The sequence below is a fragment of the Rhinichthys klamathensis genome, unplaced genomic scaffold (assembly GCF_029890125.1).
Source record: "Rhinichthys klamathensis goyatoka isolate OS25496 unplaced genomic scaffold, OSU_Roscu_1.1 h1tg000301l_1, whole genome shotgun sequence".
NCBI classification, from domain to species: domain Eukaryota; kingdom Metazoa; phylum Chordata; class Actinopteri; order Cypriniformes; family Leuciscidae; genus Rhinichthys; species Rhinichthys klamathensis.
The window spans coordinates 3358001-3380952 of NW_026606820.1; the positions used below are offsets into that span (position 1 = coordinate 3358001).

Consider the following 22952-nt stretch of genomic DNA (forward strand, 5'->3'; position numbering starts at 1 on the left):
TAAGTGTGAAATACAGTTTCAAGCAGTTTTGGCTGCATATTTTGAATTGACCTTAAGACCTTATTTGTGATATGATTGGGTTTAGAGTTTCATCTGTTGATTTATTTATTGTCCCCGGCTTTAGGGGTGCAATAAGTTAGTGGCTGTCGGGGGCGGGGCAGACATCTTTTCAGTTTTGGGCTAGGATATTGTCCCTCAAACAGTGATACCATAAGGACACTATTGCATATAAATGAATAAATGTGTTTAATTTCTTACGCCTATATGTCCAATAACACAAGAAGTAGCTGACGATGGATGAGGATGTGACTCATGAGTCCCGTTTACACCTGATATAAATTAAAACACAGATTAATACACAAATCGGTACAAATTAATTTAATCATTTACATTCGTCTTGGATAATCTGCTTAACACTTGTGTTCAAGTCACCCAAGATCCAAGATGTATTGCAGGGTGTAAAAATGGCCATGTTGTCTGCCATCTCAGAACCTGAAAGACAAGGAATCGGAAACTGTTGACAAGCTCCTCAGGAACCCCATGAATGTTGATTGTGTAACTCCCTCCACCCTCACACTTCCTGAAGTAGAAAAATAATCTTCTTACTCTTTTTGAATGTGATATATTTTTTGCCATGGTTAGCTTGATTACCTAACTTATATCCTAGGCCTATTAAGCAGCCAAACTGTTTTTTTTTCCAAAATTGATAATAATAAGACATTTTTACTTGAGCACTAAATCAGCATATTAGAATGATTTCTGAAGGATCAAGTGACAATGAAGACTGGAGTAATGATGCTGAAAATTCAGCTTTGCCTTCAAATGATTAAAAATATATATGGTTTAATATCAAAGAGAAGAGTTATTTGAAATTATAACAGTTTTACTGTATTTTTGATCAAATAAATACAGGCTTGGTGAGCGTTAGAGGCTTCTTTCAAAAGATAAAGTTCAAAAGATTTCTTTCATAAAAAAATCTTACTGACCTCATATTTGAATAAGAGTGCCTATTTTGTTGTTTCTTATCCAATCATTATTTAAAAACCAGCATAACAGTTTTGTGTTTTATACCTTTTTATTGAAGCTTTTCTTAAAAAGAGCATACTTAATTTTCTGTGGATTTTCCATATGCTCACTGCAATCAGGTAAACTCACATGGCCTATACTATTGACACCGAACTCACTGTGAGCCTTCTGCATTTCTAAGGTCAAATATCTCAAGAGGGTGCCAAAAATAGGGGGATATCCATGCAATTGAAGGATATTTTGGTGTTTTTATTAATTGTTTGTTTTATTTTTTGCATTGAAATGTTGAGAATGTTTTTTTTTTTTTTTTTTTTTTTTTTTTTTAAATATAATATAGTTGGATATAATGCAACATTTGCATTCGGGTTACAGTACATTCAAAAATAAAGTTAGATTTTTGGCTCTTTGTAGTAAAAACTTTGGGAACCTCTGATCTAAATCAAACCAGTGTGCCCATTTTGCCCACTGAGTGACACTAGAGAGACTAGAGGACGACGCTTTGTTCAGGATTGGAAACCTCGCGTTTTCTCGCGATATGTGATTGACGACTGCTGCAGAATTCAAACAAACTTGCCGTTTGAAAGTTCCCGAGCAGGAAAGCAGCAGGGACAGTTCATTGATCTTCAGATATAATATTGGCATCATCAACTACCCTTTAAATCTAAAGGTAAACAAATTTAGACAGCTATGTTGTTCTGTAGGTGTCAATTATATGTGGGACAAAGAAAACAGATTTCTTATGAATACCACGCGATGTTTTTGATGGGCGTTTGCATAACGTTAGTCACCCCGACGTTAACTGTATAACTTAACGGTTAACTTACGTTACGTTAACGTTAGTTGAGTCAAAACATCAGAGTCTGCCCCATTTACTCACCCTCATGTTTTTTTCCAGAACTTTATGACTTGGAGAATGAAAGCCTTAGCCAAATGTTGTGAATGGTTACTGACGCATTAACCTACGTTATGGGGAAAAATTGTCGAAATTTTTTACTTTGTGGGGACATTTTTGGGGGGTTCCTTGAGGGAAACAGCTTATAAATCATAAGTGATGTTTTTGAAAGTTTTCAATGATGGGTAACGTTGGGTTTAGGGGATCGAATGTAAGTTAAGTTACAGTTTACAATATAAAATCATGCCTATAGAAAGGCCCGAAAAAACATGGAAACCCAACATTATGTGTGTGTGTAAAAGATAAATGTCTACACAATCTATTATATTAATGATTAACGTTACATACACTAATTTCAGATGTCAGATCTAGAGGATGAGATTAAAGTGTTGCAGCAGAAGTTGCAGGAAAGAGAAGAGGCTCTTCAGAAGGCTGGACAGTATGGACTTCAACTTTTGTATGAAAAAATGGAGCTGCACAACAAATTGGAGGAACAGCAAATCGAGATGTCCAGTGTCATTGAGGTACTGACTCAATATTGATTGACCATTTGATTTTCACAATATTATGATTGACAGTCTAGTTGATCAGTCAATTATTTCTTAAATGTATTAAAATGTCATTTTCACAGTATTCTGTTATTGCAGGCCCTGGAACAAGAGAAATACTCTTTGCAAAGGGAGGTTGAGTTAAAGGCCCGTATGTTGGAGAGTTTGCGATCAGAATTTGATCTTGTCAAAAACCAACAGAAACATCAAATGGAGCAGCAACAAACTCTGCTGGAGAGGAACCATGCCCTTGAGCTCAGTTACTTAAAGAATAAGGTCAGCTTATATGCTACTAGTAGCAAAGAAATCACACACTAGGTTTAAGCATAATTTCGAAAAGTAGCTTATTGTCCTGAAAAGGGAAGTTATCTCACCTGTGGTGCTGATAAAATGCCTTTGTAGGTGGAGAAAATGAAGACAGATTTAGAGGAGGCTCAACTTGCTGAGAAGCAGATGAGACACAAGCTGGATCAACAGTCTGAAGCACTAAGCAGTAAAACCGAAGAACTACGTGTCCTTACAGAACATGCACATGAAACAATGTCCTCAGAGATACTTGAGCTGCAAGTGCAGAAGATGGATATGGAATCAGCAATGGTAGACTACTTTCCAATCTTTATTTTTAATGGAAGAATATTCATAGAATGTTTCCTAGAAATAAGCAATGTCAGTGTGCCTTTGGTGTTGAAGTGTGATCTTGTCTTGCAGGAGTCTTTGGAGCAGGAGCTTCAGGAGGCACGATATAAAGAAGAGCAGCTACATTTGGCTAACACTACCCTCCAGAGGCAACTGGAGAGACTCACAGAAGAGAAGGAAGAGAGAGAGACAGAGTCGGTCACCTGCTATAATGCTTTGGAGGCATGTCAATTCAAATTTGACCGGTGAACCTGTTTATAAAACATGTTACACTACCTTTCAAAAGTTTGGGATTTAAAAAAAAAAAAGGTAGATTATGGCTCACCAATCAGCATTTATTTGATCCAAAATACAATAAAAACAGTAATATCGCAAAATATTATTACAATTTAAAATGTATTTTTACTATTTAAATATATTTTAAAATTTAATTTATTCCTGTGATGGCAAAGCTGAATTTTCAGTAGCCGTTACTCCAGTCTTCAGTGCCACAATGATCCTTAAGAAATCATTCTAAAATGCTGATTTGATGCGCAAGAAACATTTCTTAAAGGGGTCATATAATGCCATTTTTGTACAAGCTAATATGATTCTTTAGGGTCTAAATTAAAAGTTTGTAATATACTTTAATTAAACATTCTCATTAGTATTGTAAGAAAACACTTATTTTACCTGGTCAAAAACAGCTCTGTTTTCAGCACGCCGTTTCAGTGCATATGCCTTTAAATGATAATGAGCTTTGCTCACCCTGCCTCTCTGTTCTGTGCATACACCATTTGTAACTCGATAACACAATAACCATAACGCGTTGTTCAGTATAAACGTGGGATTATGAATTATATTGAGAACGTCATACATAGAAAACATGCCGTAATGTACCCTGAGTGTAAACCTTAGACGCATTCATTGTGAAGCGTGCAGCTAGCGATTTGCAAAGATTAATATATTAATATAAAGTTTAATAAAACGTTACACTCACTTCCGTTCTTCTGGAGATTCAGCAGGAACACGAATATCTGGTACCGATCCATTTTTCATGAGCAGCTTCTTAGCAAATCCAGCTTTATACTGATCCTCGTTTATAAAGCAGTCTGGTGTGTGAAATGATTCGCGCAAACATGAAAGCATTGACGTTGCTCGTGGGGAATATTCCCTTCGAAAACAAACACAGCCACTGCGTCTTCAGCGGTTCGGATTTAGGAACATTAAAATGACTGCTGTGTTATTGCACCCAAGAACAGAACACCACAATCGCTTAGACGCCATTCTGCTCATAGACAGTGCTCCAGCATATCAACAATGACCGTGCCGGTCCGCGCAGACTATGATTGACAGCTAGCTCATGAGCGAGGGCGGGTCTGTGTTGAAACGCTCTGTCAATCAATAATCGTGGGAGGGGCGTACGAGCTTGTGACGTCACAGGCTCGAACGGCTTGATTTGAGGCAGGGGAAAACATATAAGGAGATTAAAACAAAACCACTGGATGGATTTTTATCATTATATGATGGTTGTGTACAGACACTGCCAACACACATTTCAGTACAATCAACTTGTAAAAGTGCATGTACCATTATATGACCCCTTTAAAATTTGCACAGTTGAAAAAAGTTATGCTGCTTGATATTTTTGTTAAAACCGTGATATATTTTTTCAGGATTCTTTGATGAATTTAACATTCAAAAGAACAGCATTTATTTGAAATCTTTTGTAACAATGTTCCAGTCTTTACTGTCACTTTTTATTCATTTAATGCGCCCTTGCTAAATAAAAGTGTGCATTTCCACAAACATTTAAACGGTACAGTATATTGGTAAAGTTCTAGTCCTGCAGCTAATGCTCTAGAAAAATATTTCTTATAGTGATAAGTATATCCACATGGAATTCTGATGCACATTTTCTGCACTGATTTAGAGGAAAAATATTCAACAAATTTTTTTTTTCTACTCCATGTAGAAAGCTCGTGTAGCCAACCAAGACCTTCAGATCCAGCTGGAACAGGTGTTGCAGCAGGCGCAAGATCCAAACAGCAAGGGCAATTCCTTGTTTTCTGAGGTACAGTATTGAGAATTACTTTTACTACTTTCTTCATAACTTTCATTATGCCTAAGGCTTAATTTAGAGAGCAACTGAATAACATTTTATATCAATGCAATACCATTTAAAAATAAGGTAGTAAACCTAATAAATTTAGTATAAACAGTTAAAATGGGGCATTGCTTCATAATAATGAAATAGTTATTATAGTTTCACTTTTTTTTTTTGTACTGTGACAAAATATTTGGATTTGCACAGGTAGAGGACAAGAGAGCAGAGATGGAGCGGCAGCTGAACAGTATGAAAAGACAGCATGAGTCTCTACAAAAGCAGCATGCTCTCATCAAACAACACATGCACCGCATGAAGGTAAATAGTGTTTTTTGATAAATGCTTTACATTTTATTTATAGTTTTCCTCATTATTGTTTTCCTTGTGTCTGCTGTTTTAGATGCAGATAGCTACTCTTATGCAACTCCAGAGCAGCAGGGCCGACCCAGCCCAGCTTGAACGATTGCAGTTCATGTTATCTGACAAGAACAATGAGATAGAAAGCCTGATGATGAAAGTAAGAGAACTGGAGAAAGAGAAGGTAAGCTTAGCATATTACATCCAGCATTGAAATTAAACATTACAGTTTGAGAAATGTCTCTAACAATTCTGCCACCAACAGACGACTGCAACAGACCAACATCTACCTGTCCCGTCTAAAGAAGGCGAGCTTATGGATGAGACTTATTACACAGACCTATTAAAAATGCAACTTTCAAATTCAAAGTAAGTGTTCTCTCATTAATTATATGTACTGGTGGTGATACTTTAGTACTTTTTTAAAAATGTAATTATGACATTTATGTGTATAGGAAGGATGCAGAGAAACTAAAAGACGAGTTATCCATGGCAAGAATGAAAGCTCTCTCTGAAAGTCAGAGAGTGTTGGAGTTGGAGAGGAAACTCTATGGGACAGAGCAAGCGCTGAAACAAAGACACAGTGACAATATGAGGCTTCAAGTCAAGCTTGAAGAACTAAAGATGAAATACACACCTAATGGTAATTTTTTTTTTCTCTGAGCCCTAGTTTTCTACATGAACCAGTTAAGTGCAACAGTCGGGTTCCGAAAGTAAAAACCCCTTTCATTTTTTATACTCATAGGGGAATTGATTTTTAACAATAACATTAAAAGCTTTAAAGACTGACCTACTGTGAGAGCTACAAGGTTGTTAATCGAAGAAATACAGTATAGGGATTAGGGCTGTCGCGGTGAAGGAATTTCCCTTGCGGTAATTTTGAGTGGCTCAATAGCGCGATATGCGGTTTTACCGCCATTTATTTATTTATTTACATTTTTATTTATATTTATTTGTTGCAATATAAATACGTGTTATGATGTGGTCAGCATACACAAAAAGAATGTAACCGAAACTAAACAGCGTCTCTGCGCATTGAAAGACTGTCACTCACTCAGCACGCAGTTGTTAAAGGGATACTCCACTTTTTTTGGAAATAGGCTCATTTTACAACTCCCCCAGAGTTAAACTGTTGCGTTTTACCGTTTTTGAATCCATTCAGCCGATCTCCGGTTCTGGCGGTACCACTTTTAGCATAGCTTAGCATACATCATTGAAGTGGACAAGACCATTAGCATTTCTAAAGAAAAATGACCAAAGAGTTTTGATATTTTTCTTATTTAAAACTTGACTCTTCTGTAGTTACATCGTGCACTAAGACCGACGAAAAATGTAAAGTTGCGATTTTCTAGGCTGGTATGGCTAGGAACTATACTCTCATTCCTGCGTAATAATCAAGAAACTTCAATGCCGTACCATGAGAGCAGCAGGCGTAATGATATGACGCAGCGCCTGAAAATAGTTCCGTTGTGTTGACGGAAGGTGGCCTATTTTCAGGCGCTGCGTCATATCATTACGCCTGCTGCTCTCATGGTACGGCATTGAAGTTTCTTGATTATTACGCAGGAATGAGAGTATAGTTCCTAGCCATACCAGCCTAGAAAATCGCAACTTTTCATTTTCCGTCGGTCTTAGTGCACGATGTAACTACAGAAGAGTCAAGTTTTAAATAGGAAAAATATCAAAACTCTTTGGTCATTTTTTTTTTGAGAAATGCTAATGGTCTTGTCAACTCCAATGATGTATGCTAAGCTATGCTAAAAGTGGTACCGCCAGAACCGGAGATCGGCTGAATGGATTCAAAAACGGTAAAAACTCAACAGTTTAACTCTGGGGGAGTTGTAAAATGAGCCTATTTCCAAAAAAACTGGAGTATCCCTTTAAGTTACGCCAACGGATTTTCTTTGAGTGAGTCATTAAACCGTTCATTCAACGAAAACGTTCAAAAAAGCTGATTCCTTAAAATGATAGATGCAATGAAACAAGGTGTTAATTATTTTTTAACTTTGAGCTCCACTTTTCAAGGCTCAGCTGGCTAGCAATGCTTCACTTTTGGGCAAAGCTGAAGCAATGCTTCACTTAATAGAGACCAATGGCATTGATTCAATGCGTGACTCGCTGCTTTCCCCCCACGGCTTCCTCGCGCTTGTGTAATGCTGACCAGCACTGACGCCATTCATGGTAAATACCCTTACACGTTAAAAGGATGATAGCGTACGACAAATATTTCGCTTTCCTTGGAAACGGCAACCTTTTCACGAATATACAGGACTTGACTTCAAAGACAGACGCAGGTAATCGCACGTGCTCAGTCGATCACATTCACTGTCTGTTTAGGCTTAAGTCCAAATCCAAGAACCCTCTGTACAAATCACCATAATAAACAGTCTTGTTATCATTATTAACTTATTTAACATTCAATACACATGGTACGAACTACGAAGGGTGGCCTTATGAAAAAAGAAAACGCGGTTGCTGCGGTTACTTGCATTCGTCTGCGGTTGGCCTGTCAGTAGCGCGGTACTGCAATATTGCGGTTATCGCGACAGCCCTAATAGGGATGGGCATTTCAGGTAAAAATAATATTAGATGATCGCTGGAAATTATTAGATTATTATTCGAAAATCGAATTCATGCATTTGAGCAGAATATTCCGCTCTATGCTAGCTAGCGCGCTCCACTCATGATCAGCTCACGCTCACCGGTAAAACGGTGTTCGCTCAAATCCCGCTCCGACATAAAATATCTCTGTACTGTAGGCTACTATACTTTTAGGTCATTAAAGAAAACTTTAACATAGTTTCATATCTATGTTTAAATAATATAATGTTATTTTTTAATTTCATCTATGTTGATTATATGAAAAGTGAACAGCATGAATAAGATAGGATCATAAAATGCGCAATATATCGGGAGGCTAGGGGTGGAACCGAACCCGAATACGGTATTCGGAAAGGCACAAATAACGTGTTTTTTACGAATACTTATTTCGAACAAATACTTAAAAAAATATTTGTATTTGGGAACAAGAAAAACTTTATATCAAAAAGCTGCGTTTCCTCACGAGACCTCAGTGCATGCACGGATGAGTGAGTGAGTGAGTGACGTTCAGGAAGAGGTGACTGACACAGGCTGCTCCACACAGCAACAGACATAAAATTTACGCTCGGCTGAGCGAAAAAACACTTAACTGCATCACTATTTTTGTTCAATAGATTTTTATACCTTAACTGGGTTCCGGAGGCAGTTTATAACTTTCGGGAAGCGGAGTTTGATCGGGAGATTCTTCCATTACGCTGCATTATTGACGTCTGCAGTCGGATGCTCTCATGTTCGCTCTGTTTACTTAGACTGTTAGCTCGGTTGTTTTTATTACATGGCTTGGTTGAATTCTAATGTAGAATGCGGTCCTGTTATTTCTTAATAACAGACCGCTGCTAAGTATAACACACCGTTGCCATGAAAAACAGAGCGTTGCCATGGATTCTAAACGTAGAGACGGAACGGACTATTTTCTTTAGCGGAAGCAATACAATCGTTTTTAAATCAATAAACTCATTTTTAGATCAATATTTTGAGTCAAATTATTGATTTATTTGGTAGGTAGCCATGTAATAAGCGGGATAATGTATAGCGAGGCGGTTGTTATAATGAATACAACCCCTTCAAGCTGATTCAAGACCCCTCCGCTTCGCGTCGGGCTCATAATCAACGCTATAAGTTACATTATCCCTTATTACTTATTCTGTCTGTTCAGCGTCCTCCAACAAGGACGGGTGGTGGTGGGGTTCATAATGTTCACAATGGTATTTTATTCGTTGTTGGTTTAACCATGGATGAGGTAATGGCTGTTATGTTATTTTCTTTTCAATGACGTACTTGTTACATGTTGCTGGATTTATAGAAAAACATCAACGAATATTGCATATCCATAATTATTATAATGGATATAATTAAAGAATACTTACACTATAACGTAAATTAGAAGTGTAATGCAAAAAAACTGGATTTTACGCCTATTTTGAATTTTACTCGAATACAAATACAAATACTTTTCCCCCCTCAACAAATACAAATGCAGATACAAATACCGGCTGCTTTGCACACCCCTACGGGAGACATATGGAGTGGGTCAGACATGATTTTGACCACTTCATTAAGTTTTGTTTTGAAATTAATTTCATTTTGTATAAATTGTATCTTAATTTTAATCAATGTTTCATCGACCAATTGACTGGATTTAATAAATAAGAATAAAAATATAGCAGACAATATAATCAGGACATGGAGGCGTTGGTGCGGTCACTTGCATTGCACGTGAACAAACCGAAACTCTACTCTAAAAATATAGGCTACTTGCTTCACAGACCTGAGAAATATATCTATAGAAAGCTTGAAATGTAAGCTTGAAATGTTTACTTTTAAACAAAACAATTAAAAACTAAAAGAAACTACTCTCAAAAGACTACTCTCTGCTTATGTAATCCGTATGACATGTGCATTTCTCTATTGGCGCGTTCACTACTGCGAAGATGGCGAGTCAGCATCGTCTACTTCATCTTTGCAGCCGACATAGAAAACATTTGTTTATTAATAAACAATTAAAATGTCTCCTTGCTATATTTGACACATTCATAATAATTACTTTACGTTATTACGTAAACGCTCATTATACCACTTACCTACACTACAAATAGGAAAAAGAGGCTACAATTTGCAAGAGCTCACCAAAATTGGACAGTTGAAGACTGGGAAAATGTTGCCTGGTCTGTTGAGTCTCGATTTCTGTTGAGACATTCAGATGGTAAGGTCAGAATTTGGCGTAAACGAATGAGAACATGGATCCATCATGTCTTGTTACCACTGTGCAGGCTGGTGGTGGTGGTGGTGTAATGGTGTGGGGGATGTTTTCTTGGCACACTTTAGGCCCCTTAGTGCCAATTGGGCATCGTTTAAATGCCACGGCCTACCTGAGCATTGTTTCTGACCATGTCCATCCCTTTATGGCCACCATGTACCCATCCTCTGATGGCTACTTCCAGCAGGATAATCAGTCCCTCCAGAAAAACGCGATTATGCGATCGCTGAATTCAATGCAAAATCAGCCAAAGTCCGCATATTTATGCGGGGGTCGCATTTTTTCAAATACTCCGCAATTTCGCCGCATAAATTGCTGATTTCCGCGCAAAATATGCGGGGCTTGCATGATTTCATAATCCCCGCATTTTGGTCGCAAAAAAGTCACATATATCTTAGCAGAAAGTTGGAAAATGTTGCGTTTGCTTCACACAAGAGCAGCCACTTCCCCCTGTTGCCATGGCATGGGAACGTTATGAAGTGAAGTAATTACGCGACGTGAACATCATTGAAAAGCTGTAAAACAGGAGCACACTTTATTTTAAAATATTTCATTTATTCATTTTTACTGAAGTTGTAGCATATTCCTCTAGTAAAGCTACAGAACTTGTTTGACTCAGCAATGTTTTGTAAGTTTGATGTGTTGTTTATGTGTTGTTTACCGCAGTTTTTGCAAGTTCCCGCAATTTTTGCAAGTTCCCGCAATTTTTGCAAGTTCCCGCAATTTTTGCAAGTTCCCGCAATTTTTGCAAGTTCCCGCAATTTTTGCAAGTTCCCGCAATTTTTGCAAGTTCCCGCAATTTTTGCAAGTTCCCGCAATTTTTGCAAGTTCCCGCAATTTTTGCAAGTTCCCGCAATTTTTGCAAGTTCCCGCAATTTTTGCAAGTTCCCGCAATTTTTGCAAGTTCCCGCAATTTTTGCAAGTTCCCGCAATTTTTGCAAGTTCCCGCAATTTTTGCAAGTTCCCGCAATTTTTGCAAGTTCCCGCAATTTTTGCAAGTTCCCGCAATTTTTGCAAGTTCCCGCAATTTTTGCAAGTTCCCGCAATTTTTGCAAGTTCCCGCAATTTTTGCAAGTTCCCGCAATTTCATCGCAAAAAATTGCATAAATATCCCGCATATTCCATCGCATTTTTAAAGAAAATGGGCCGCGTAATCAAGGATTTTTGCCCGCAACAATCACAAAAAAACTCTGCGTTTTTCTGGAAGGACTGGATAATGCACCATGTCACAAAGCTCAAATCATTTCAAAATGGTTTCTTGAACATGACAATGAGTTCACTGTACTAAAATGGCCCCCACAGTCACCAGATCTCAGCCCAATAGAGCATCTTTGGGATGTGGTGGAACGGGAGCTTCGTGCCCTGGATGTGCATCCCACAAATCTCCATCAACTGCAAGATGCTATCCTATCAATATGGGCCAACATTTCTAAAGAATGCTTTCAGCACCTTGTTGAATCAATGCCACGTAGAATTAAGGCAGTTCTGAAGGCGAAAGGGGTCAAACACAGTATTAGTATGGTGTTCCTAATAATCCTTTAGGTGAGTGTATATTTAAAGCTGCAGTCCGTAACTTTTTGGGGTTAAAAATTATCCAAAATAAATTTGAGCAAGTACATACCGTAATTCCTCAAATAAAGGCCGGGGCCTTTATTTACCTGAACTGCAGATGGTAGCCGGCTTTTATTTGAAGCAGGCTTTTATTAGAGGCAGGCCTTTATTTCTAATTCGCGATCCCCGCCCGCCCGCCAGCCAAGTTTCCATGGTGACGCGTCATGCTTGGCACGTGTTCACCACCGCCAAAATAGCGCTGTATGACAGATGTAGCGCTTTTATTTCTAAATATTAACAAACTTGCTTACCATGTCATCAACTATCTTCTATTCTGACTCAAATCCGTGTAAGTGAGTTTGTTTTGTCGTTTAAAACCCTTTATAAATGATCTTGATCTGTAACGTGAGATGGGCACCGCAGTTCGGAGATTCCTGTTGTATTTGTTAAGTTACAGCGCGTGAATTCTTCAGTTTCTCCCGAAATACATGAAAGTAATGCTGCGTTCCAGGCAGGTTTTTGAGCACGTAAATCACGATTTCAAACCACGACTCACGACTTTGTAGCATTCCAGGCCAGTCACGACAAACTACCTGAGCTCAATATACATACTTATTTTTTCAGACACATAACATTGTATTACATAATCGTGTGTGTATATACATACTTATTGTTTCAGACACATAACATTGTAATACATAATCGTGTGTTTATTATTATCATTATTATTATATTATTATTAATTTGACTGCAACGTTATATTGTCCTAAAGTGTATTCTAACTGTGTACCGCCTGCAGAAACACTGCATCCGTAGGGGCTGCCATTGTTGTTTTGTATGGTTTTGCGGGCTATGTGACGTCAGAACTCGTAACTGGGAGTACATCGATCTAGTACGAGTTCACGGGTGGGAAGTCACGGGTTTGACTGCCGTTCCAGTGCACTTTCACGGGTATAAGGTTGGAAAAACACGGGTTACAGGTTGCCTGGAACGCGGCATAGTGGCCGGTGAACTGGGAGAAGAATAGAGTAAACTTTATAGTTACTTACACACTGTGTATCTGATATGAATAAAACACGTCGCCAAATATATTTGAATGGATTGTTATTGCTGCTTCCATAGACACCATTGTGTATTTTACAAACTATAAATTTATTGTTTTGCTATAAATCATATTTAAATGTCTGAAACCTAAAACAAACATGTGGTTAAAAACACTGAATAGTTGTGATATATGACAAGCGCTGAGCGCGTCCGTCTTTGAGTGTACACTCATTTAAAGTGTACCTATTCACACTATTTTTTCCCCGGCCTTAATTTGAGACCGGCCTTTATTTGTCCGCGTTGACCACGCCCCCGGCCACTATCAGAGGCCCGGCGTTTATTTGAATACCGGTCTTTATTTGAGGAATTACGGTAACCAGCCAGTGTTCAAAACTATCTGCTTGCCTTAGCTCGATTTAAAACGGTAAGCTTGTAATAATGTTTTTAATTCCAGTGGTACTGGTGAATTTCTGCGGGAAATTCGAGCATATCTTTGCGTCATTACGTCACATCTGTACACATAAAGGAGTCTCGGCTAGTAGGCTATGAGTGTAAGGATGTTGGAGGTGGAGATTTAAAGCCTTTTCTCACAGTACTTGATATAATTACACTTATCAATTTGATGGCTGATCCAGAAAGGTTCAAACGACAATCACCAGTGACAACTGGAGATTCACCTGATGTAAAATGCAAAAGACTTCGGACTTCAGAGTGGCTACAGAAAAAAGAGACTGCAATCGGCCCCATGCGAAAACAAGGATATATATCTGAAGGGCTTTAAATGTAGTCACGCAATGCTGGTGTTGTTAACATTAACAATTTGAGAACAAAGTATAATTTACACAGTTTGACGTAATATGATAAGTGATTGTTAGATTTAATCAGCGCGATTTACTGCAATGCTTTTTTTCCCTTAGTTGGTCAGAACAAAAGTGGATGTTACTTGCTTGTTCAGATGACATACTTCCAAAAAGTAGAATCTATGATTCCGAATGACAGTATCCACACCGGCGCGCTGACTGACAGCCGTTCATTCTCCTCAAAACATTGGATTTATCCACGCTGTGCCGTGCCGCAGCACAACCCACGTAAACTTGATAATTCCGCGAATAACTGCAATTGCAGATTTCGAACAGAGATAGAGACAAAGGAAAAACTACGGACTTCAGCTTTAAGTTATTGAATTAATATAAATATGTGATTAGTCGACTAAAGCAGGGGTTTTCAAATTGGGTGAACATGAGCCTCCCCTTACAGTAGGTAAGGACAGCCGAGCCCCCCCCCCCTTCCCCAAAATCCCGACCGCCGGCACTAACCCACACACGCCTCTGCAGTAAATGCCATATTTTGTGTGTTCCAGGCAATGATGAGTTTCAATAAAAACTGATAATTTTTTTATTTATTTTTTTATATTCTAAAATATTGTATTTGAAGACATTTTATTTCCACGACCTTTTTAAAAGTGCATTCATAAACGATTCTTTGCAACAGCAAATCATTTCCAACTTCATGCAGACCTAATTGAGGCTACTTTTAAAATTGAACATTGAACATCAGTAGTCCTAACCACAAGTTAACAAAACATGCTTAACATGTGTAATCGGCGCCAACGCTGACGACACCCGATGGCTGAAACTGCACAGACGGACTTATCTTCAGTGGAACCATTTATTTTCAAGTATTATGGCTGTATGTTAATGCCATCTTTTTATGAATGAAGGCCAGTATCACTGATATTAATATAGCTACTGATGTCTCCATGAAAATGATTTTTCCCCAAATTTTAAACATTTATTAGGCTTCAAAAAATATAACAATTTTTTATTTAAGTTAACTTAAAACAATCCTCACTTAAACCCATAATAAATGTCATATTTACCTGTGCCTTTCCTGTCTAACAGGTATGAAATATACAGAAATTGAATAAGGTTATAAAACAGTCCGCACTGCATAAATTATAAATGAAATATAGATTAATCCTTATTAAAGCTACAAGTGTTCTTTAGTCAAGAACAGGGAGTAATTTTCTCTGTTCCCTTTGCTCTTTGGTTAACTTTACTGACAGAGAGAATTGTGGCTCCTATCACTTTAAGATCTGCAGACAGGATCTCACGCATCTCATTCTCACTTTTACTTCCATTTAAGATTTTTTTAAATTAATTTAAGACTGGTATTGTGAGGATACTCGACAAAGAGAACATTTTGGCATAAATGTGTGTGTTATTGTTCGTTCAAGCGCGAAAGAGAACTCGATACTGGCGCGCGTCTTTCTGTGAGTTGTGTGTGTGTGTGTGTCAGGAGGACATTCACTGACAGCGCGTTCTCTTTTGTCTTGTCGCGCATGAATGGTTTAAGAGCATTTGCGCGAATAAGAGCGTGATCATATAACCCTAGCTGAAGGATGAAAGAAAGAACGAATGCTGCGTTAAATACTTTAACACGTTGAAGCTGGGCAAAAATTAATCGCATGCGTCAACGTTGACAGCACTACTTGTCATACATTACTGACAGAAAAATGTTGCGGTTTAAAGTGGATTCGTTTTCATGGTAGGCCTACACAGAATGTTTTTAGTAAGCTACATAGGATGTTCTACAATAAATATTTAGCTAACGTTAACAGTCTGAAGTTACCTAGCAGCAATGTATGTTAATCTTTCTTCGCATGTCGCGCCTCCCCTGTGGCTCTTTGGCGCCCCCCAGGGGAGGCGCGCCTCACCTATTGAAAACCGCTGGACTAAAGGCTTTAATGAACAACTCAACTACAACTGTACAGCCCTACTTATTTTACATATTTTCGAACCAGCATGTCACAAAGGGCATTCTGGGTTGAGCGAGCGGCCCTGAGCAGAATGAGCGGAATCAGTGGAATTTTCAGAAAGGCGCACTCTCCGCTCTGGAGGAAATATTACTACTCCGCTCACATGCTCTGGTGTGTTCCTCTTCTGTTGTCTGAGAGTTGATTGACAGCTTTTAGGTGCGTTATTGGCAGCGCTACCCTCTGGTTATATGAACGCGTCACCACTGCATCAGCACCGAAAACATTAGACAATAATCCCACAACCTATTTGATATTTTATAATTAAATCAACTAATCGAATATTTGAAAATCTTGACTCATCCCTAATACAGTATGTCATCAGCCTGCAGTATTTCAACTTGTTTTTTAAATACTTGTTTAACAGTGGAATTCGTGGAAAAAAACTGCAATACCCATGATTCTGCAAAGAAATCTCCACCAATCAGAGAACAAGGAAATGAACTCTTGCGTGCCCACTCCCATGAAGCACTACGAATGGCACGATAGAGTCAGTCTCCCTGTTCTAATAAAAACGGCTTAAATTCTTGTGTGTGTGTGTTTGTATATATATACACTCACCGGCCACTTTATTAGGTACCCCATGCTAGTAACGGGTTGGACCCCCTTTTGCCTTCAGAACTGCCTCAATTCTTCATGGCATAGATTCAACAAGGTGCTGGAAGCATTCCTCAGGGAGTTTGGTCCATATTGACATGATGGCATCACACAGTTGCCGCAGATTTGTCGGCTGCACATCCATGATGCGAATCTCCCGTTCCACCACATCCCAAAGATGCTCTATTGGGTTGAGATCTGGTGACTGTGGAGGCCATTTTAGTACAGTGAACTCATTGTCATGTTCAAGAAACCAATTTGAAATGATTAGAGCTTTGTGACATGGTGGAAGTAGCCATCAGAGGATGGGTACATGGTGGCCATAAAGGGATGGACATGGTCAGAAACAATGCTCAGGTAGGCCGTGGCATTTAAACGATGCCCAATTGGCACTAAGGGGCCTAAAGTGTGCCAGGAAAACATCCCCCACACCATTACACCACCACCACCAGCCTGCACAGTGGTAACAAGGCATGATGGTTCCATGTTCTCATTCTGTTTACGCCAAATTCTGACTCTAACATCTGAATGTCTCAACAGAAATCGAGACTCATCAGACCAGGCAACATTTTTCCAGTCTTCAACTGTTCAATTTTGGTGAGCAGGCAAATTGTAGCCTCTTTTTCCTATTTGTAGTGGAGATGAGTGGTACCCGGTGGAGTCTTCTGCTGTTGTAGCCCATCCGCCTCAAGGTTGTGCGTGTTGTGGCTTCACAAATGCTTTGCTGCATACCTCGGTTGTAACGAGTGGTTATTTCAGTCACTGTTGCCCTTCTATCAGCTCGAACCAGTCTGGCCATTCTCCTCTGACCTCTGGCATCAACAAGGCATTTCCGCCCACAGAACTGCCGCTCACTGGATGTTTTTTCTTTTTCGGACCATTCTCTGTAAACCCTAGAGATGGTTGTGCGTGAAAATCCCAGTAGATTAGCAGTTTCTGAAATACTCAGACCAGCCCTTCTGGCACCAACAATCATGCCACGTTCAAAGTCACTCAAATCAACTTTCTTCCCCATACTGATGCTCGGTTTGAACTGCAGGAGATTGTCTTGACCATGTCTACATGCCTAAATGCACTGAGTTGCCGCCATGTGATTGGCTGCTTAGAAATTAAGTGTTAACGAGCAGTTGGACAGGTGTACCTAATAAAGTGGCCGGTGAGTGTGTATATAAATATATATATATATATATATATATATATATATATACATACATGTAATCAAAGTTTATATGTGAATAAAAGCCGAAATATATTCTGCCCATCATATAAAGCGATCATGTCTCTTCAAAAGACTTGGATTAAAGGTGTATTCAAACCAGGAAAGTCCGATAGTTCACTTGCTTTGGTCCGGACCAAATTTTTTTTTTTATTTTTTTTTTTTTTGGTACGGTTCGCTTTCACACTGCTCTTTTTGCAAGTGAACCAAAATTTGTAAACAAAACCACACGTGTGCTAAGGTCGTCCATTCATTGGACAAGGATTCTCAAGTAGGGAAATCAGAAAGTGCAAAAAAGGCTCAGCATGGAGATATTTCGTACTGCAATATTTGTTATTTTACTAATTTTGTGTTATTCTGTACAAACGCAATATGAAGAAACTGCGCAGAAGACGGATAAGGTATAAAGTTTTCATTCATAGAGAAGGGCTATGTTCACACATTCAAATAATGAGATTCTTATTGTATATACTGCTAACAAGTGCTGTCAATGTTAACGCTGCGATTAAGTTTGTCCAGTTTAACGCAGCGTCATCCTTGTATTGTAACTATCGTTACATTATATGAACTGCAAAAGCTTTTTTTGCATCTATGCGGGATTAGACTAAAGAGAACGCTCTGTATGTGAATGTCCTGATGCACACACTCATTCATTCATTCCATTCCAATGATGCACACACGACGCGCAGAAAGACGCGCAACAGTATCGTGTGGCCAGACAGCGCGCCGGAATGGAATTCTCTTTCGCCATTGAACAACAATAACACAAACCATTAAGCCTGTTAACCCAAAGGCGCAGTGCTTTCTTGCAATTGGGTCGGTTCATGTTCACACCGTAAACGAACCGTACCAGAGTTCGTTTGGAACCGTACCGAGACCACCTCTTCAGCTGGGTCTCGGTTCGGTTGTTTGGTCCGCACCCGAGTTCGATTGCTGTATTCACACCTGCCCAAAAGGTCCGCACCAAGGGGGGAAACGAACTAGAGTTCGATTCAATCGAACCAAACAAGGCAGGTGTGAATACACCCTAAGAATCAGGTATGTATGTACAAATGCAAGGAAATGTAAATAAGAATCAGAAAGCTTTATTGCAAGGTATGTCGGCACATACGAGGAATTTGTTCTGGTGACAGATGCTTCCACAGTACAAACAGAATGACAGTGACAGGATACAGATAATAAAAAGAATACAAATAAAATAAGTAAATCTGTCATTTTCATCGTTAATTCTTTAATGAAGAGTTTTTAAAAATCCCTATGAGAAAAATACTTTCCCTGAAAAAGTGGTTGGCCATTTTACCGGTAGTTGTTAACTGCTGTAATAATTCATCTTTGTGCTGCTGTTATATACTGGTCATAAATGTAACATTGCTATGTATTCAGAGGTGAACAAAGCCCAAGTACAGAAACGGCGCCGGGAGAAGTTTCCTGTAGCAGTTCCAGAGGAAAAGTCAGCACCTAGCAACGAGAATACTGCAACCATGGATATTGAGCCGAGCAAGAGTGAAAATACAGAGGAAAAAACTCTGAGTCATCCCATTGAGAAACCAGTTGTGATACCGTTGCAGTCTGCGCAACCCACAGAACCCAACCCTGTCATGCCCCGTGAGAGCAAGTCTGTCCGAATCTGCGAGGATCCCCCAGTCTGCATTCCTGATGCGCCCAGGTCAGTGCCAACCTCTGCATGCCAACCCTTCTCCCTTCTGCTGCGGTGTGTCAACTTTACAGTATTTGTCATCTTCCTCTTCCTGGGTTTTATGAGAACATTCATGCCTCGACCATTTCCTACTCTACCACTGCCTCTCAGGAATCCTGTTGTTTGAAGGAACTTATTTTAACATTTAAAGGGACACTATGCAGCTTTTTTAGCTTAACTGAACAGCTTCAGAGTTATTAAAATGGTTATATAACTTCTTTCGGGTTGAATGGTGGGCGTCTCGACCCCCCCTGGTGCCTGTGAGCGAAAAAATCTCACTTGCAACTTCGGTGCGGCGGGCCGCGTCAGGAAGTATCGCGTGATATCAGCTCTCGCGATGTAACATATTCCTTTACGGCAACTGCACACATACACACAGGAACAAGGTAGATGGATGGAGTTTGTCACACTATCGTCATGGCTGAGCCGGCATATAAGATGCAGAAAGCTAGGAAAGCATTGTCGGAGGAACAGAGAAAGAGGAAACGGCAGACTGACTGAGCGAGGAGTCGGACACGAGCATAGGCATATTTTGCGGTTGTGTTATGTCCCCATTGAAACTTCTCGCGGCACGGATGTAACGTTACCATTACAAACAAATAAAACATCTCCAGGTAACTCTAGTAGAGCATTCATTTCGTTCGTTTGTTAAATAAGAGGCGATCTGAAATGTGTTATTTTTGAAATCAAGTGACCAAAGTGCTCGTTGCCTCGGCGATCAGTGGTGCAGATAAGTTACAGTGTTCTGTTGTGACGCGCGCCTGAATCCGTTGCGGGGACTGAGAGACTCTCTATATTTTGTTATGGTGAAATCACAAAAAACATGTCCCTGCTTGAAATACAACCACTAATAAACAATCGGTTTTGATGAGGAAAATAAACTATACTACTAGTACCGATTAGAACCCAGAACCTCTGACACACTTGGCAAAAGTTCTGCCTCTGGACCATTAAAATTGTCGGATCTATGTATTTAATCACGTGAAAATTCTCACCACTAACAACATATATTATATCTCATTAAACGACAAATTAAACACAATGTACTATTGTATACTATGTAACAGGCCATGTCACGCTCTGAGTGAGTGGTATTTACGACAGTAACGTTAAATTCAAGTTCTCCACAGTAACTCTAGGGGTCGCTGTTTGACAAAAACGGGATTTCTGCATAATGCCCCTTTAATCCCATGAGATCTTGTTTAATGACTAGACTTTAAGATGGACTGTTAAATCAATGTGAACTGTAGAGTAATAGAAGAGTTTTACAACCTTACACTACAATTTTTTTTTTTTTGCTCTTCAACTAGCTACATTTCTATCACCCTGTTTTTATGCGTATTATGAAGTATCACATCAGAAACTACAAACGAGTGATGAAAACGTCTTTTTTAATGCCTGTGCATTGGGTTGACTTGTGCGAAAAAGAGTTCATGGGAGATCATGGTTCATGCGAATAATGGGAGATCAGATGGAAACACATTTGCCGAATAAATTCTGACATAGCAAACATTAAACCCATGTGACTAATCGACTGTTTCTGCTGATAATGTTACTGTTGGTTACTAGGTTACCAATATCACCGTCATCTGCTCAAACAACTTGATGGAAACGTACCCAATTCGTTTTTTTTTTTTTTTTTTTTGCGATCTTTGAAATGATTTGCTTGACATTTGGATGGAAACCCAGCTACTGAGATCGGAATTCTTAGTTTCAAAGAATTACTCCTGTGGCAGTAGTAAATAGTAAAAATGTTAATTTAAAAATGTTGTTCTATGACATTGAATTTTACTTAAAGGGGTGGTTCAGAATTTTGGACATCGGGCCTCATTTCCAAGTTAGCCTCAGTGTTATTTATCAGTGGAGACAGTTTAAAAAAAGTTCATCCAGTCGTTCCAGTTGCATAGTTCGCCAGTGCTAGGCTAGCGCGAGTCAACGGTAACTGCTAGCCTGCCATTAAAAACAGTTTTACCCACTCCACAGTACACCAAAGCAAATAAATTATAACGCCAGACTATCGATGTAAATATCTGTTAAGAGAATAATGTTAGAAATCAAACTACCCATTCATTGCATTGCAATAGTTATACTTTGTTCCCTGTATTTATTAGCACAGTCTACAGCAGCGGCGGAGTGATATGTAGTTACCTAGGCAACCGAGAGAGGTAGTGCAGGTAGTCCTGACTGTAGTGCCTTCTGTTCTGTTTACTTTTCGGCGCAGTACTACTAACCGGAGCAAAGTAAAATTCCGCCGCTGCTGAGAAACTAGTTCCTTTAAAAGTATTGCGATCATTGAGATGCAAGAGTAGTTTGATTTTTAACATTATTCTCTTAACAGACATTTACATCGATAGTCTGGCGTTATAATTTATTTGCTTTTGGTGTACTGTGGAGTGGGTAAAACTGTTTTTAATGGCAGGCTAGCAGTTACCGTTGACTCGCGCTAGCCTAGCACCGGCGAAATATGCAACTGGAACGACTGGATGAAAATTTTTGAAAACTGTCTCCACTGATAAATAACACTAAGGCTAACTTGGAAATGAGGCCCGATGTCCAAAATCCTGAACCACCCCTTTAAGATCTGTACAATGAACAACCACAAACTGAATAATTTTCCTGTAGGTCTCCTGTAAGTGACTCCACTAGCAAAAAAGAGGACCAAACTCATAGCAGTGAAGAGGAGAACCGGAGATCTGAAAGGAAGAAGAAAAAGTACCAACAACCCACTCATGTTACCGCAGAGAAAACCATGGCAAACGAATGTGCTCAACAGTAGTTGGGCTAATGCAAAATGGGAATCATTTGTCATAGTAAATAAAAATATATCGAATAAGTATTTTGGCAGGTTTGTGCATCATTGATTGATTTGTGACTTGTCCTGTTCTATGCACATGATTTGTAGCACATTTTATAATTTTTTCTTCATATTTATTAATACCTCTGTAATAATAACTATTTGAGACAGTTTGAATAAAAAAAGGATTAATGAAGTCTTAATGCATTATCTTTCTTATTGTATGCTTTAATGAACTTCCTGTGTACCATTATTTCTATGTTCTATAATGGTTTATAAACATTTAGATTAGATGTTTACAATTAGAACTAGATGGTGAAGGTCATCAGTTTTTGTTTTTCTCTTTGAGACATAATTGATGAACAGTAATAAGCCGTTGTGTTATTGTATAACGAGTGCAGTTACTTGGTATTGACGTTCTCTGATCATAAGTTCTGCTGCAGTCATTTTGTGCAAAATGGTTTATCATTAGTTTATCCTTATTGCTCAATTCATTTTTTGCTTAATTTTTTTAAAGAAATATATTATCATAATTCTTAAGAAACTTCTTGTTATTATGTTCAATGAGTTTGTGATTTTACAATAAGGGAGATCTCGGCAATGAAGACAAATCTAGACAAAGTATTGAGAAATTTGTTTTTGTGAATAAAAAATGTACAATGCAACACAAAGAAATTAACAAGATCAATAGCATAGTCACTCCTGGAAATATATCTTTCAACGAAAAGTTTAAATCACATTTTATAACGTCATGAAAGCGTGCATCTTCTTGCAGCCAATCACCGCGACCAGAAAGAGTGACGTTCTCCGAAACATACACTTGCTTTTATCTGATT

At 38.8% G+C, this 22952-nt stretch overlaps 1 protein-coding gene across 1 annotated transcript; it reads left to right on the forward strand.

The window, feature by feature from the left end:
• Nucleotides 1–1624: 1624 nt before the first annotated feature.
• On the forward strand, nt 1625–22143 carry spdl1 (spindle apparatus coiled-coil protein 1). The gene is made up of 12 exons (XM_056270277.1): nt 1625–1693; nt 2278–2442; nt 2566–2742; nt 2869–3063; nt 3175–3328; nt 5061–5155; nt 5396–5506; nt 5589–5729; nt 5811–5914; nt 6001–6188; nt 19010–19292; nt 21945–22143. The coding sequence occupies exons 2-12, from the start codon at nt 2278–2280 to the stop codon at nt 22096–22098; spliced, it is 1767 nt and encodes a 588-aa protein (XP_056126252.1). The 5' UTR covers nt 1625–1693; the 3' UTR covers nt 22099–22143.
• The last annotated feature ends 809 nt before the right edge of the window (nt 22144–22952 follow it).

Coding starts and splice junctions, on each gene's coding strand:
- spdl1 (XM_056270277.1), top strand. CDS start 2,278: ATGTCAGATCTAGAGGATGAGATTAAAGTGTTGCAGCAGAAGTTGCAG. Junction 5,507..5,588: donor AACACATGCACCGCATGAAG/GTAAATAGTGTT, acceptor CTGCTGTTTTAG/ATGCAGATAGCTACTCTTAT. Junction 5,730..5,810: donor GAGAACTGGAGAAAGAGAAG/GTAAGCTTAGCA, acceptor TGCCACCAACAG/ACGACTGCAACAGACCAACA.